The 18,599-nt window shown below is 46.7% G+C and overlaps 1 protein-coding gene across 1 annotated transcript in view; it reads left to right on the top strand.

Moving 5' to 3' along the window:
- AKNAD1 (AKNA domain containing 1) overlaps positions 1-18,599 on the top strand; it is a 443,510-nt gene that overhangs the window by 85,797 nt on the left and 339,114 nt on the right. Inside the window, exon 8 of the mRNA XM_078673402.1 lies at positions 13,733-13,962. Within this exon, the coding sequence (XP_078529528.1) occupies positions 13,733-13,962 (230 nt within the window). The remainder of the gene's footprint in view (positions 1-13,732; positions 13,963-18,599) is intronic.

Here is an 18,599-nt window from a genome sequence, read left to right on the forward strand (position 1 = left end):
TTAGCGGCCAGGATCCCCCGCCTCATTCCGGAGTCCCGGTAGGGACTGTGCCTGGAAAGCACCTTGGCAGAGCCTATACAGCATCGTGCTGGATTTGTCACCCCATTGGTATATCCTACTCTGCGTAGCCAGCCATAGTTGACGAGCCTCAACACTCAACACTCCCCCCCCGAAGCACACTCCACCTCTAAATTGCGGACCCGATCCGCCGCCTCCTCTATGGCCCCCCTGCGGGTCCTACGGTCTGCAGCACACCAAGCAATGTCTAGGCCTCGAAGCACAGGTTTCAGGGCCTCCCACAGGGTCATGGCATCGGTATCGGGCCTATCGTTGTCGTCCCAGTAGTGAGCTATGGCCTCTCTCTTATGCGACTGGTAGTTGTCTTGTTGCAGAAGCCACGTAGAGAGGCGCCATCGAAAAGGCTGCCGCCTCCTATCCAATAGCAAGTCTATCGTTATCGGGGAATGATCCGACAGGCCACGCGGGAGTATGGACGTAGAGTTCACCCTCCCAATCCAGGGTTGAGGAATGAACAGGTAGTCGATTCTAGAGAAGGATTTGTGGACTGCAGAGACATAAGTGAATTCACGGCTATGAGTATGCTGGTATCGCCATGCGTCTATCCAACCCATTCCCCGCACCAAGCGGCTCAATTTAGTGGGAGTGTCCGCAACCAGACCCCCTCCGGGCCTACAGCGGTCCATCCGCCCATTCATCACGTCATTCCAGTCACCACCCACTATCGTCAACACACTTGGGATTTCAGCCCAAATATCGAACAGCCTTTCTATAAGGGCCTCTTGCAGCGGGGGCGGAGCATACACACTGCCAAACACCTTGGGCTCATCCCCCACCGTTCCCTTAATGAAAGTAAATCTGCCATGGGCATCTATCCATTGCGTCTCATGTGTATAAGACACCCTACGATGTATCAGAACTGCGACCCCCCGGGACTCTCTCGCAAAGCCAGCATGAAATACCTGATTATAGCCATACCTTTGTAAGCTAAGGGTCTTGGTTCCCAGGAGGTGCGTCTCTTGTAAGAGCAGCACATCTGCCTTCTCCCTCTTCCCTAGCCGCAAGACTGCGCCCCTCTTAACTTTGTCAAGCATCCCCCTCACATTCCAGCTCATAATCCGCAGCGATGCCCGCGGGAGGCCTGTCTCGTGTACATCAGCCGCCATCCACAGGCCAAAGTTTCAGGGTGCTGGGTGTCAGAGGCCACACACAGACATATAAGTTCAACCAGGCTTGCATGGACACTGTGCTAATGCTAACTACCCCAACCCCCCCAAATCCCCCTCAAACCTCCCCTCCACCCCAGTCCCCCCGACCTCCCACCACTCCAACCCCCGCCCCAAACTGTGCCCACAACTCCCCCTCCATCCCCCCACCACATACCTCAGCAACATTGATTCAGTCAATTTTAAAAATATATCTACACACTGCAATACAAGGTTGCTATTATCACTTCAGCCAAAGTATCTGGAAAAATCACCCAAAATCTACTCTAAGTACAGATTATGCCACAAATAGCAATTTAGCTTACCAAATAAAAAAAAGTAGCCCTGGCCTATGTACCAACAACAGAAGTAGCCAACCATTATAATATACGTATTGAAAGTTCTTTCAACCAAGCTAACAAAGCAAAACTAACACCCTTGCTTGACTACTTTCAAGACACCTGGGTAGGAAGACTACATAGGTAGGTCACCGAAGAGAACCTAAATTCTAAAGCCTCTAGTGGAAAGTCTATGACAGTACCCTAGACCAAAAAGCTAAAACTAATAACGCAATGGAAGGATGGTATAATGCCTTCCAAGCCAGACTAGGAAGAGGACAACCAACTTTCCACTAACTAATAGAATCCATCAAAGTTATCAAGAATTAAGGCTAGAACAATCCCTCACTAAAATAGACCCTAAACTTAGTAATCAAACAAAAACAATGTACGAATACCTACAAAACAAAACTAGACTCTACCCAAACACCAAAGGACTAGAATACCTAAACATAATAGCTAAGGGGTCGATTAGGATGGCGGAGGGATTGCCCCCGCCGGGCTGGCGGTAGCCACCGCCGGCCCGGCGGGGGCAATCCATCCGCCATCCTCACTCAAATGACCCCCCGCCACATTAGGATGGCTGGGGGGTCCGCCGCGGACGGGAAGACTGTCCGCCGCTTTGGTGCCGCGGTCGCCTTGCAACCGTGGCGGAAAAGGTCTAATATGGTGGCGGTGTCTATCAGACACCGCCAGCCATATTAGGATGGGCTTTGGGGAATGCATTTCCGTGGCGGCAATGCCGCCAAGGAAAGGTATACGGTCTTTGCTTTGGGGTCCCGTTGCGGGCCCCCAGGGTGAAGGGAGTGGGGGGTGCACATGGGGGGTACCTATGGTACCCCCCTGCATTTCAAAGTACAACATGGCAGGCACCGCACGTTGCCTGTCATGTTGTGCTTTGAAACGCACAACATGCATTTTCAGTAATGTTAAAAATGCGGGATGCACCCGCCACTGTGGCGGGTGCATCCTAATTCGATGCACGGGACCTCCGCCATAATGGCTGACGGTCCCTTGCCACAACAGGATGGCGGACGGACACGATGGTCCGTCCGCCATCCTAATCGACCCCTAAATCTGTACTTTAAACATAATGCAAAAAACCATGCAGCATTTTTTTTTTAAATCTTTTTTATTTTAAAATAAAGAAACAAATACATAAAAAACGACGGAGTGCATAGGGTAACCACAGTTGCAATAAATAGACACAGACTTCCATGCATTACAGTATAAAATTGAAGGAGAATAAACGGGCCTAAGAGTCCTCCGAATCCACACTGGCAGGATCCAGTTCCGTTGGCTCACAGATGCTGCCTCGATAAGCATTCCAGGTTCCCCAAATCTTAACCCATTTACGGGGCCGCCCCCTAGAGACATACACTGACTTCTCATGAAACATGCACCAATCAAGATCTTCCATCCATTTTCCGACCCTGGGTGCCCGTTCAGCACCCCAGAGCTGTGCTATATTACGTTTGGCGACTGCACAAGTGAGAGCCACCCAAACCTTGCCATGGCTCGGCAGGTTCGCGGGCTCCCACACATTCAACAGACATCTCCTTGCCTCCAGATCAACCCTCACGCCCCACACTTCACTCATTTTAAAATGTATCCGCATCCAGAAATCACGGACCCTCTCGTACTCCCACAGAATATGCATAAACGACCCCGGCATCCCACACCCCCGTCGACAGTCAGCAGACTCAGCCAGTCCCATCCTCTGCAGTCCCAGGCCCGTGATATAAGAGCGATGCAGAATCCTAAGTTGAACCAAACGGAGCCTCATAGGGACCGCCACTTCCTTAGGGGATGCCACCACCTCCCTCCAATCCTCATCGTCCAGAACAAGGCCATCAGCGACCCACTGGTCGCGCAGACGCACCAAGGGGTCCTCAGAGTGATTAATCAATTTGCTGTATGTGAGAGAGATCGCCTTAGTGGGCATGAGGCCATCAAGTAGGCGATCCTCCAGCGGGGAGGCCACCGGCAGCACCTCGTCGCTGGAAATAGCTGCGTTCAAGGCATGGCGGATCTGGAGGTAACGGAACCGCTCGGTATCATTCAATCGGTACTTGGCCTGCAACTCCTCAAATGTCAGCACCCTATCCTTACCCCATATGTCACGAATCTGCGATATTCCAATCAAGTCCCAGCGATCAAAACCCTTTGTTTTCCAGAGCATCCCCAACCTCTCAGAGCTCCACAACGGCGTAGCCAGCGTCAAGCGCCCAGCCCATTTGAGATCACCGTTGGCCTCATGCCACACTCTCGTGGAGCACAAAGTGGGCCCCTTCAACGGAAAACGGCCACGCTTCGCGTATAAGACACGGGTATACTCTCCCCCGGCACTTGACCACGGTCCATCGCATAGCCCGGGTCGACCGGGGAGCCATAAATGGCATAATTAATTGGAACCAACTGAGACGCCCAGTAATACTTCCGGATATTTGGCAAACCGATGCCACTATCGTACCAAGGCAGCATAATTTTTGAGAGCGCAATGCGTGGCCCACAGAAGGCCACGCTGCAAAGACTCAATCTCACGGAAGTACGACGGGGGCACAGGGTCAAAGGAGTTCTGTAGAGCGTACAGGAATCGCGGGAGAGCCATCATCTTAAAGAGAACAGCATGGCCCAGCATTGAAAGCGGCAACGTTTTCCACCTTGCAACATCCGCACGGAGTCTGGCCAGAGGTGGCAACAAATTCAATCGAAAACGCACCCTGGGATCCTTAGAAATCTGGATCCCAAGGTAGCGAAAACTAACCGACTCCAGTTTCACTGGGCAGTTCCCCGGCACCCTAGGGGGATCTCCACTCAGCACAAACAGGACCGACTTCGCCCAGTTGATCGAAAAACCGGAGTACCTCCCAAAGATGACGAGGACATCCATAAAGACAATCAATGAGGCACGGGGGAGGTCAGATACAGCAGGATATCGTCGGCGTAAAGCGTGATCTTGTCTTCCCACTCTGGGGTCCAAAGCAACCCCTTGATCGAACGATCCCACCACACCCAGGCCGCCAACGGCTCCAGGGCCAAGGCAAACAAAAGAGGCGAGAGGGGGCAACCCTGACGAGTGCCACGCCCGAGAGAAAAGTCGCGAGACCTGTGATTATTCACTACTACTCGGGATAGGGGGGCCGAATAAAGAATGAGAACCCAACCAATAAAGACAGGGCCAAATCCCAGCTTCGCCAAGACAGCAAAAAGATAGGGCGATTCCACACGGTCAAACGCCATAGTAGCGTCTAAAGACAACAATACAGTAGGTTCATGGATGTGAGACGCGCTCGCCAACACACCATGCAACCGGCGGAGATTAAGTGCGGTATTACGTCTAGGCATGAAGCCAGATTGGTCTGGATGAATCAAGGTGAAGATAACCTTTACCAGGCGGGCAGCCAGAAGTTTTGCCAGTACCTTGGGCTCCACATTCAACAAGGAAATTGGACGGTACGAAGAGCACTCCAGCCAGGTTTACCCTCCTTATGAATGACAACAATATTGGCAACCCGTTGATCATAGGGCAACATCCCATGCTCCAGGCTTTCGATGTACATATCTTTCAAGTATGGGGCCGATCGATTAGCGTGGGGTTTAAACAGTTCGATAGGGAGACCGTTAGGGCCGGAAGCCCTGTCAGAATGAACCCCCCTGATGGCCATCGCCACCTCGTCATTCGTGAGGGCAGAATCCAACTGTTTCCTATCATCATCCGACAAGACAGGCATCGGTATGGCATCGGTATGTCGCATATCATATCAGCATTTTCGGTTTCAGTATAGGTACCCGTCGAGGTGTATACGTCCTCGTAATACCGAGCAAACTCATCAACAATCAAATGGGGGTTCGACGTGGCCGCGGAGCCCGCGATGTGCAGCTCCGGAACCAGCCGAGAACCCCAATCGCCCTTTTCCAACCAGGCAATCAACTTCCCCGCCTTGTCACCATGCTCATAAATCCTATTCTGAGTGGTGTCGTGTTGCGCCCTAGCTCAGTCGCGAGTTAGAGTCTTGTATTCGTCCCGGAGCAGCCCAAGGCGGTGATCCGCCCACGGGTCGCCCCCGGAGGAAACAGCGGTTTCTAAGGCCAGGAGCTCCGCCTCCACCCTGTCTAGTTCTGCCCTTCTCCTCTTCTTCTGCCCAGAGACAAGGGAGAGAACCTCCCCTCTCGCAACAGTCTTGTACGCCTCCCAGAGGGAGCATCTCGACGTGACCGATCCCTCGTTTTCACAAAAGTAACTATCCGTGACTCGCACAAGTTTCCTTTGTACCATAGGGTCTCTCAAACGCCAAGCATTAATGGGGGCAACCCTACCAACGTCACCCTGTCCCACACACAGTCGAAGCCGTTTCGGCGAGTGGTCGGAGACCCCCCGCGCCAAGTGAGCTACCTCACGAACAGTGGCCACCTGGGCCGCCGGCAACAAAACATAATCAATCCTGGAAAGGGAATGATGCGCTGCCGATGCGTGCGTGTATTCAATAGCACTCGGATGACGAAGACGCCAGCCGTCTACCAACCCCGAAGTGGAGACAAAATCGGGCAGTCATCTGCGAGAGGGCAGCAACGCACGGGAGGGGCGCCTGTCTAGTTCACCATTCATTACGGTGTTAAAGTCCCCACCGAGCACCATAGTACCCATGGGTAGGGTGAGAAACATCCGGCCCAAATCACAAAACGTATCGACCTGCAGCGCCGGGGGGATGTAGATAGATACAAGTGTGACAGTTCTGCCCTCCCAAAGACCTGATACACCCACATAGCGACCACGGTTATCAGACCAGGTGGACTGGATCGTAAAGGGAACGGAGTTTTTCACAAGGATGCCCACCCCCCCTAGAGCCAGAAGTGAAACCAGCGTGTGCAACAAGCTTGTACCCACCCCTGTGTAGCGCCAAACAACGTTTCCCCATTAGATGAGTTTCCTGTAACATCCGGCAAACGTCGCCTAATAAACTGATTCACTGTAGTGCGCTTTATCTTATCGCCCAATCCGTTCACATTCCAGCTAAGGATGGAGAACCCCAGGCCCTGTCTAACGGAAGCCATGCATCACATCAAGAAAGTACAGGAGATTCGAAGGCTCCCACAGCAAACCCCGGTCTTGAACCACAAATAAACCAACACACAAACCCCCCCAACATCCAGTTGCCATGCCCCCCACCCTGCTCCCCTGCACGTAGCAAATGCACATCCCCAACTCGCAGTGTGCCTGTCACCCCCAACTAACTACAGGTATTCAAACGTAGAAAAACGGAGGAGGACTTACAACAGGCCGCCCGCCCTCACCACCCCAAACCAACCAAAGCCCCCCTATGCAATAAAACAGAAATAAAGTCAATAAATGAAAACAGTGCAGAGGGGTGGAAGAGAACAGACAACCCCCACCAATCCATCTGCACCAGTAGCTGTCTTTGTATGGCACACAATTCAAACAGATCATTGTTCATCGTCATCTGTCCGGGCCTGAGCCCCGGGGTCAGCACCCTCAATACGATCCAACCAGTCCGCGGTTACCTCAGGAGAGTCAAAGAACCAAGTCTTTATGCTATGTTCAATCCGCAGACGAGCCGGATACATCATAGAGTACTTTATGTCTCGGTCTCGTAAACGCCGCTTCACGGACGTGAATCCTTGCCGCTATCTCTGTACCAGCTGGGTGAAGTCCGGAAAAAATAACAGCAAAGCGTTCTCGTAGGTCAACGGGCCCGTGGATCTCGCCGTTTGCAGGATAGCGTCTCTGTCCCGAAAATTCAGGACTCGGGCAATGATGGGACCTGGGGGCGCCCCAACCTTTGGGCGGCCACCGGGGATCCTGTGTGCCCTCTCCACAGTAAAGAACTTGCTGAGGCCCTTAGGCTTGAGGTGTTGCAGGATGAGATCTTCGACAAAAATATCCGGGGTCGCCCCCTCGGATCGCTCCGGGACCCCCAGGATACGGACGTTGTTGCGGCGCGCCCGACCTTCGCACTCATCGAGTTTCCGATCAAATTGATGTCGGGACACCTTGAGGTTGCACACCACCTTCTGAAGTTTGGAGACATCCTCGAGGAGGCTCCCAGTCTTAACCTCAAGGTCTTTAACCTTCTCAGAAGTTTTGGTGAGGTCAGCCCTGATGAGACCCACCTCTATAGTAACCGTGTCCAGTTTCGTGTCGATCTTCCCCAGGGAGGATTGAACCCCGTTGATGGCGGCCATTAATTCCTTCATGGTAGGATCTTCACCAACTGGGTCTCCTTCCGGGCCCCCGGTCGGAGTCCGTTTCGCATCAACTGGGGACCCCCTAGAAACGGCATACTTGTCTATACGATTAGACTGGAGCTGCCGAGTCGATTTCGGGATTTTCAGTGGATTCTTGTCAGGGTCTCGTGACGCCATCTCAACCACAGAAGCAGGAGAAACCCACCACTCCTCAGTCGAGTGGAGACGGGCCTTGTGACAGACGACCTCAGAATAGGGTAGAGAGACCAAGGACACTCCAGCTGCCGTCCAGGTAAGACGAAGTAAGATCCGACCGGCAACTTCCCGTCTCGGAGGCCGATGTTGTCGCACTCCACCCCGGATGGCTTCACACCTGGGGTCCCGGTCCCCGGGATCACAGGCCCCAATTCTTCCGGCGACAATATTCAGGCGCCAAAGCAGCCAATCAAGCCAGAATTTCACCTAGCGACTCAGGTGATGGTCCCCCACCCGATGGTAGGGACGGGGTTCAGGATAGTGTACCGGATAGTCGGTCAGGATGTGGCGGCCGGCGGAGCCGTTGCTCAAGCGGCCATCTTGGTAGCCGGCGCGGCTCCTCCCCACCATGCAGCATTTTAAAATTACAAAACAATTAAATAACATGTTTTAAATTAATAATTATGATTATGTAATTGAAAAAATAAAAACGTACATAAAAAATATGACATAATTATTAAATTAAAAAATAAACAATCAAACAGAATATTGATAAAAAAAGAAAACCCACCCATAATAATTGAAAAAAAGAACTTACCGTTTTGTTGCCGTAGATGATCCTCAAAAACAAACAAATCCATACTATATAAATGAAATCCGAATCCATTTAAAACAGAAAGTCCCCCAAAAAAAGAAAAAATACAACTGTAGAAAAAAGGCTCCAATGACGTAATCCTCTCAATAACGAAACCCTCAAAAACCTGAAAATTAAAAACAAAATACATTTCCCTTTCCTGAAAAAAAACGCATCTTCAACACCATAGCTCATCGAAACGGTAAACCTGCAAAAAAAAAAACACCCTCCCACATAAACGCATACAAACCCACACACATTAATTACAACATTAAACTCAACATAACATAATTAAACATGACATAACTAACACTACATAAAACTCAACTACACATCAAAACTGCATCAAACACATCAAACACTAAGGGGCCGATTAGGATGTCAGGCGGATTGCCCCCACCAGGCTGGCGGTAGCCACCGCCAGCCTGGCGGGGGCAATCCGCACCACATCCTCACTCATTTTCCCCTTGCCATATTGGTATGGCGGGGGGACCTCAGCGGACGGAAAGACCGTCCGCCGCTTTTCTGCCCCGGTCGCCTAGCGGCCGGGGCGGAAAAGAAATAATATGGTGGCGGTGTCTATCAGACACCACCAGCCATATTACAATGGGCATTTTACAATGCCTTTCCGTGGCGGCAATGCCGCTACGGAAAGGCATGCGGTGAAATATATATTAAATATTATATTAACACAAACTAAAAAATATAGGGCCCCATCAGGAAGGTGGGTGGATCGCCCCCGCCGTGCCGGAGGTAGTCACCGCCGGCCCAGCAGGGGCGATCCGCCTGCCATCCTTGCAGCAAAGACCCCCCGCCATATTACAATGGCTGGGGGTCTGCGGCGGACGGAAAGACCGTCCGCCGCTTTTCCACCCGGTCGACAAGTCGCCCAGGCGGAAAAGGGTACAATATGGTGGCGGTGTCTGTTAGACACCGCCAGCCATATTAGAATATGGGCGGGAACATGCCTTTCCGTGGTGGCAAGCATGCAGAGTCTGCTTGCGGGGGCCCATTGCTGGCCCCCAGGGACTCCGGGGGTGGGGGTGCACATGGGGGTACCTATGGTACCCCCCTGCCTTTCAATGAAGAACGGGGCAGACACCGCACGGTGCCTGTCACGTTGTGCATTGAAACGCACAAACTGCCTATGTAGCATTGTGGCGGGCGGTGCTCCCTGCACCGCCCGCCACAATGTTGCAGATGCTCCATGCGCCCGCGAGTGTGGCAGGCACATACTAATTGGGAGTGCGGGACCGCCGCACCCTCAGCGGGCAGTCCCGTTTCCCGAGGGTATGGCGGTCGGACAAAGTCCACCCGCCATACTAATGGGGCCCATAATATTTAATATATATTAAAATATACATTTCTTTAATGCACTTACTTTCAACATATAAAAGTACAAAAAAATATTGTGAATGGCCAAACAATATAACAATGTTTAAGTAAAAAGATATCTGTACAAAAATATAATTGTGTGAAAATTTGAAATTAAATATTATTTTATAAAACGATTAATATTTAATATACAAAATAATTTACAAATGTTCACACAATTATATTTTTGTACAGATATTTTTTTACTTAAACATTGTTGCCACGGAAAGGCATGCGGAGTTTACTTGCGGGTGCCCGTTGCGGGACCCCAGGGACTCTGGGGGGTGGCGGGTGCACCTATGGTACCCCCCCAGCATTTCAATGTACAACGTGGCAGGCCCCGCGTGGTGCCTGTCACGTTGTGCATTGAAAGGCACAACCTGCCTTTGTGGCAGTGCGGCGGGCGGTGCTGATTGTTTCAAATGCTCAATGCGCCCGCCAGTGTGGTGGGCGCATCCTAATAGAGAGTACGGGACCGCCGCTAGCATTGCGAGCGGTCCCGATACCCGGGGGTATGGCAGGCAGACAAAGTCCGCCCGCCATACTAATGACCCCCATAGACTTTTGGCTAGTAGGTGCAAGATTTGGTCCAGGTAAGGTTAAAAACTGGGGCATAACTTGACACTTATAAATTGTGTTGTTAAATGGCTATTTCCTAGTATGGTAGTGTAGCTCTCTCCCACAAACACCCAAATCCTCGCTTTCAATCTCGGTAGATCCCCTTTGCTTGCCCTCTCTGGATGATCCCACAGTTCCAACATATCCAGTGATTTACACCAACTTGCAATATGTTTGAACTACGGTAATTTTTTAGCACCAATTATCTTCAGGATCTCCCTCTAACAATTACAATATTCACACAGCTGGGGTGTTAAGGGTTTCAACAAAGCCATATCCCTTATTCTTTTCATCCTTAGATCGAAAAATAATGGGATCAGTGGGGTGGTGATGGGTACAGTGACAAGTGATACAACAAAGATATTTTATTAAACCATCTGTTAGTTTGTATTAATATAGCCCCATAGCTCTGCTCTATACAGAGCACCACTCTGGGCTATTGCACTGTAAACCTCTAATGCTAGGGTCAATGTTCGAATACGTGACTGTCTTTGGTATCTTAATATTGATTTTGACCTATGGCATAAGGTAAGGTAACTCTTATCTAATTGATGTGCCCAGCCAAGTGAGTCGTTTAATCTTACCCCAATCTTACCACAAGGCGAACACCCCATCAAACAAGGGGTGCCACAGGGTACCTCTCTCAGCCCTCTGGTTTTTAATCTCTACGTACAACCCCTGGCTGCAGTGACCAAGAGCAGAGGACTGACCATGGTTTCGTCAACGATACATAGTTGGTGGTGCCACTCGCGAACAACGCTGAGCGGGATGCCCTTAAGTTTCAGGGCGACCTAGCGGCAGTCGCAGAGTGGATGACCACCAAGCTGAATGCCAGCAAGTCAGAGGTATTGCTGGTGGGGAAGGACCATGGTCAGTTGAGTGAACTCTGGTGGGCCGCAAGCCTTGGTAGTGCCCCCCCAAACTGGTTGTGAAAAATCTCGAGGTGTGGCTGGACTCGTCCCTCAGCTTCCGAGTTCAAACCAAAAAGGTGGCAGTGACCTCCTTCGGACTACTGCGGGAGCTTATACCCTTATTGGGTTTCTTTGATGCACCCACACGTCTGGTCATCATTCAGGCATCTGTAATGTCTATTCACCTCAAGACACATTGCCCCAGACAGAATATATTCCAAACACTATGTGCTGCTTGAGATTGAGCTGTGATGGAATTGGGGGATACTATTGTTGAAGGAGGTAGGCTTGAGATTTTCAAATCTGGAAGCCTGTTGCTGAGAATTAGCAGTTTTCTTTGGAAAGAAGACATGGTGTTTTCGATATTAAGCAGTGATAGTGTAATAGAACAGAGACCATTAGGGAGATTGTCTAGCTTTATATTTTCTATTATTGATATATTTAGGTGCTTGACTGTTAACACATCTTCAATGTGTGGAAGAGACATCTTACTTTTATCTTTATTTTTTTTACTTTTAATTTGCTGCATGATTTAGTTGGTTGCTTATAGTTGCTCCCTCGCTATCTGTGCTACAAGTTAGCAGGCGTGTGCACGTCGAAAGGGTGCCTGATGAAGACACGTCCAACTGCAGTAGTTTTGAACTTCGGTATTGTTGGTTGGCCTTTAGGGGAGACTTAGGGTATTATAAAGTGGTATAAAGACATTCAGTAGTTGCCCACAGGAAAGGCCACCAATTGGGATATAGGGGTTGTCTAAGGCCGTGAAATGTTCTACTTGAGGGTTGGTGAGCATATTATTTTTTCAGAGCAGTTCCCCAGCTGTAACTCAAACCCTGACCAAGTGTTTTTGAAAAGGTGCGGCTAATATTTTTGATCAGCTTTATCTAGAATTTGTAATTTGGAAATTTGTTCTAGTTTTATAACATGGTCTGCAGACATTCTTTCCTCAGAAACCTATAAGATGAAATAATTTTGAAATCTAATCCTAAATTCCTCCCAAAGGTTGTATCTATTGTTCCTAGAGATTAGGAGATTATGTTACCTGTGTTTTTTTCTGTCTCCTTCATTTCAAGAAGATTCCCCTTCGCACTCCCTGATGTTAGGGAGACATTTTGAATTGTTTGGGCAGATCTATACCTTTTTTTTAGATCAGACTATCTTTTTGTTACTTTTGGTATCTCAGGTCAAGGTTGAAAGCCTACGTCTATTTCTACTAAGAATGGATTCAGTCTACAATTTCTTTTGCTATTTTTTGACCCAAACTGCTCTCTACCTGATAAGATTTGAGGTATATCTGCTGGGGCTGTTCCACCTTCTTTAGAAGCTATTCAGTGACGTTTCAGATCTGAGATGTATAGGGCAGTCACTTGTCCTTCCCCTCAAACATTTGTCACTCATTATCGTCTTCATAATGTAGGTTTCGAGGATTCTTTTCGACGGGGGCTCTGACCTTTAGTCTGTCTTAATTCATTTTTTATATTTCTGTGATGTTTTAGATTTTGGTTTGTTCTTCCTTTATGTTCATTAGAAGGCTAATGTGACTTTGGTATTCCTCAAAAGTAGTAACTGGGGGAGAGGATGATGAATGTAGGGATAACGAGGATTACAAGTATGTAATTGAAACATTATTCACTTCTTTGACATCAGAGCCGTGAAAGATCACTGCTCTGACATCATGACAGAGATTACTAGGCTCCAAAGATGGCACTCTAGTGAACTGACTGTCAAGCTACTGAAAAACTAAAAAAGAGAGTTCTTAAAAGATATATGATCTAGGTTTGGAAGATAGTCTCAGAGTTAAAATGGAAAAGAACAAATGTTCATAAGATTATGCAACATGATGTGAACAGGTAAAAAAGGAGCCAAATATTACTTATCAGCTTGATAGTGTGACAGGGAAAAAGATAGATTCATGAGGGTGGTTGATGAATAAGAAAGAGGAAGAGAGGTAACTAGAAGCTATAATACCTTCTTTTGACAAGTTATTAAGTAGAGAATATAAGTGATAATTCAAGGCCAATTGATACTGGAAGACACTCATGCAGAGGACACTAAGGAGATAAAAATATTTGTGTAATCTGTTTACATTTATCAGCATTTCCTGAAAAAAGATACTGTTTGCAGTTTGTATGACTGTGAATGTCATTTGTATGAAGTGTCACCAATTAGCACATAATTATTTTTTGTCTTGATTGTAATTACCTATTTTAAGACCACTTCTGTTTGATTTAGAGCCCAAGAGCTACAGAATCTCTCCAAGAACTGAAAATGATTGTTATTCCATCAAATGTGACAAGCGATGACCCTGTAAGAAGCAATCGGACCCACCTGATACCTGATCAAACTAAAGATTTGTCAAGTGGCAGTCACCAGCCTGTCTTTACTGATACCCAAAGACAGTCACCTGAAGGCTTTGGGGGAAATCTTCAAGAAACAAAGAAGCAGCCAACTGATAATAAAGGGTAGGTGGAACATATGGCATTACAATGTAACCTGACATATCTAAACAAATGGCCTGTGCATCGAGTAATCATTTAGCGTCACCAACACGGCGTCATCTGCATAGACAAGCATAGGCGCTTTTGTGGCACGCAATTTTGGATCATCTAAGTTGGGCTCCTATGTTGGGCTCCTATGTTGGGCTCCATATATCTTACATCAAAAGAAGAACAAGAAGCTAAATTAAAGAGGGGCCAATACACAGCGTTGGTGAATGCCTGATGCAATCTCAAAGCTACCAGTGCATTCTCCTGATTTGCCATTACGAACATTAAGGCATTGTTATGATGTGAAGACCTTTTATAGCTGTAAATAAGGACTGACTCATTTCCAGTGTGTTGTACTGCCTTGCAGAGTTTGGGCCTAGTGACCAAATTTAAGACTGCCTTTAAATCAGCAAAAGTCAGATATAGGAGAGTTATCTTTATATGGCTGCACTTTACACAGTGTAGCCCTTTTACAATCCAGCTAGGGCATCTACTAGGACACTGTGTCATTCCAACCTTGGAGGCAGTTGAGTAAGTGTCAGTTATACATTTTGGGGAAGTCCCAAAGTCACTTCTGATAAAAAATTATCCAGGTCTGCCATGTTGGCTTTTTGGACATCTCATCACATATTATTTCTGAAGATGGACCCCTAAGGCGAGGGTCCATCTTCTGAAATAACATCATTTAATGACCTCCACTCACTGAAAGTTAGCCAATGATAGTTTTTTAGGGCATTACCCACAGGAGACCTTGAATTTGAAATGACTGGATGCAGCACAGAATCTTTTGATACTCCGTACAAAACAATGACTACCTTATGCTGGAAGACGCCCAGTTTCAAATGGCGTGTGGGGTTTGCAAAGAAAGATCTGAATCACTATAATGCTCCATATTCAGTTCCACATAGATGTTCCAGGCAGCAGAGAAGAAAAATAGTCAGATCAACTGTGCTGAATGACAGAGATATAGCTAAGAGGATTGGTGTGTCTTGATTCCTGAACATAAACAATTCTACTAAACAACAGGAATATATCTAAGGTTGGGATCAGACTACACTGGGATGGAAAACCAGTCTGGAAGTTGTTTTACATGTAGTGGTGCTCATTGTAATGAGCAAGTTTTGAAATCTTTGTGATTTTTAGTATATTTTCCATTCAGGTGAGGTGTGGTATCGACTGGTGGTTCTCAATTAATTTGGGATGAGTACTATTTTTGAGAAGCACATTGACAAATTAGGTGATGAGTGGCTTGAAGGCATCTTTCTCAGTTTTATAATAATTGTGTTTTCAGTGTACGCAGAAGATATTGACTCAAAAGCTGATGATCTGTGGGGAGAGGAAGTGGTTAATGGGGTAAGTCAGGGTCCCCATCTCTTGTGTGGCTTGCTCATGAGCCCCTGTAACAAGTTAGGAACATCATTCAACACTTTAAAAGGACTGCAACTCCACATGCAGTTATGGGGAAAACATCTCTGTGTCTTTGCACTGATCCATTAGACATACTAGGAGGCACTCCTCAGCTATGAAAGAACTATGGGCATGCGTGTATTGGGAGAGGTATCAAAAACAAGAGGGGGAGGTAGAGCTAATCGTTGGATTTATGCTCCACTGGGTATTCAAATAAACAAGAGAAATCCAACATTAAGTGGGAAAAGGAGAGTGATCAATGGATATTGAAGCACTCAGTGTTTGTGAAAATACCCCTCACACACCAAAAGGCCCTTTGGTGTCATGCTTCATCATCGGGGTCTTCGCACCCCTCTATCGGGATGCGGCGTGCTGCGACCGACGACTACGAGGGAGCACTTACAAAGTTGGCTATGTGTGGTGTACAGTGTGTGGGTTGTGTTACAAGTGAGTAGGGAGTGTTGTGAAAAGTTTTAAAAGGTACCTGGCACTAGAGCGGAAAAGAAAAAAAGTTTTATTCTGTGCTCTGGCTCCCTCGTAGTCGTCGGTCGCAGCACGCCGCATCCCGATAGAGGGGTGCGAAGACCCCGATGATGAAGCATGACACCAAAGGGCCTTTTGGTGTGTGAGGGGTATTTTCACAAACACTGAGTGCTTCAATATCCATTGATCACTCTCCTTTTCCCACTTAATGTTGGATTTCTCTTGTTTATTTGTATTGGGAGAGGGCCAGCTTTTGATGTTCCAATTTAAAAGGTCTCCAAGCCCTACTCACCATGTGGGATTCACCACAGGCGTGGTGTGGCCGGGCAAAAAAAAAGCAAGGGCTGGATGAAGTGAGGCCTGGTGCAGGGACAATCTTCTTTAAAAAATCTAGATGAGTCCCCTCAGATGTGTGAATAACAACCACTGTAAATGTTTGCTCAATTTTCTGCCACATGGGCAACTGGGTAGCTTCTGCCCTTCACGAAAGTGTGACTTTAGGTTATGCATATACCTGACCACTGGGACCCCATTCCGTATATGAATATTGTTAACCAGATAGTAAAAAACGTTATTAAAAAAATCATTGACATTTTAATGATTAGCTTTCCTGCCTGTATAGAATTACAATTGATATAAATGTGTGTTAAATGCAAATCCAGTCACACTCTTTCTAGAGAAGGCACAAAGAACATAGCTACTTCGGGTACATCAAATTGCACATGGGGCAAAATAATACATCACCTAACTCCTCCCCTGCTTCTGATGTCTCTGAAAAATCCCTATGGTTTCATAAACTAAATACTATGACAAATGGGGCAAATTGTATTTTGTCTAACTCCTCTCTAATTCTGTTATCCCCCAAAGACTTCCTTGAATGCTGCCTTTGTGCCTAATTATGGTGACAAGCACAAAGGGAAACGAGGAAATCCCAACATTTGTTTCCAAATCTTTAAGGAATCCAGGGAACGAGAAAAAGGTACCTTCTTTAATTAAATTTGGCATAGACTTCACATAGAATTGATTTCGTTTCAATCTTGATTCATAAACAAGTTTCACTCAATCTACTTATCCAAAACTACACAATTAGCAGCTAAAATGACAGATGTTCACGGATTGGCAGATTATGCTAATGAAGGCAAAAGTATTCTAACTGTCAATGGGTCTGATTTAGAGGCGCTGATTTAGAGTACGGCGGAAAGGATACTCTGTCTCAAAGATGACAGCCAAAACGACATCCAAAACATGGCGGTAAGTGAAGGTAAAAACATTTCAATGATCCCCTCCCTGTGGGCGAATTTTTTTTTCTTTCAATAGGAAAATCACGCTTTTGGATTTTCTTTTTAAAAAGAAAAAATAGAAATTGAAAGTGCCTTACGGTTGGGCACGCTTTCATCATATTGACGGGAACTGCTGTGACTGGTTCCTACCAGTGTAAGAGATGTCCCCTGGGCCAGAAGTCATTTTTAAATTTGGAGTGTGATTACTCCGTCAGGGTGATGGAATAAACTACTCTGTCACGCTGACGGAGTAACTGTATTATAAAAGTTTCTATTTTTTTCTCCAAAAAAAAAAAAGTGGGATTTTCATTTTGAAAATAAAGAAAGCCATGACCCCTCACCATGGGAGTTATTTCGTGTGGCATGAGGGTCATTGAAATGTTCTTAGTTTCATTTACTGCCTGTTTTAGATGGCAGTAAGTGAATGGAAAAACTGGCTATTTGTTCACCCACTCTAAAAAGGACAGGCAGACCAATGACAAAACTGTTGACGCCCCTTTCTCCATCAAGCCATCAGAGGAGTTTGTCAATGGCGAAGATGGAGTAGTCTTCGCTGCTGACATACTTAAGGAACCCCTCACTCTAAATGAGGTTGGTGGATCTTATATATATATATATATATTTTTTTTACAGAGTTTTATATAGCGCAAACTTGACCCGAAGGTATCGGGTATCAGAGTGCTTTACACGAGCACCAGTTGTGTTACAAGACGACACACTTTAAGTGATTTGCCCAGAATCACAGGATGTTGCTCGTCCTTGCCGAGACAAGAAACTGGTTCCCCAGATTTGAGGGTGATTGCCCTAGCCGTTAGGCCAACTCCTCTCCTCATACCTTTAGTATGGCGGAAAGAGAACTCTGTCGCAAAGACAACGGAGTATCCTTTTTGCCGTAACCTAAATCAGGGGCAAAGTCTTCAATTGGTTGACCTTTTCAAAAAGAAGTGGTTTCAACCGTCTTAGAGACTTAATAAGGGCAAAGAGAGTGCCTTAGATGGCCACCTGGCTATGAACATAAAACGTAATTTAATTTTCGGAAGCCACCAGCCTTTTTTCTTTGTGGAGAAAATCTTTAGTTCATAGGCACTTTATAGTTTCCACAAAGGGACATGCTATGGGCCTTCTCTATCCTCCACGAATCACTGACGGAATATCGAAGGTAAGAAAATCGACCTACAGAAATATCGTAGCAAGAATATCGAAGTCAAGAATTTCGACATCCTATCTATATTATGGTAAGTACAAAAATATCGGAAAAAAAATATTGATGTAAAAAATATTGTTGTTCAAAATATCGTTTTTTTCTTTGTTAAAAAATAATGTAAAATAAAGTAAAAAAATCATATATTTAAAACAAACATAGTTTAAAATATTTAAAAATGTTTAAAATTTATAAGTAATATATATAATTTAAAAATAAATTAAACATAAACATATAATATA

This window comes from Lissotriton helveticus, chromosome 1_2 (assembly GCF_964261635.1).
Source record: "Lissotriton helveticus chromosome 1_2, aLisHel1.1, whole genome shotgun sequence".
NCBI classification, from domain to species: Eukaryota; Metazoa; Chordata; class Amphibia; order Caudata; family Salamandridae; genus Lissotriton; species Lissotriton helveticus.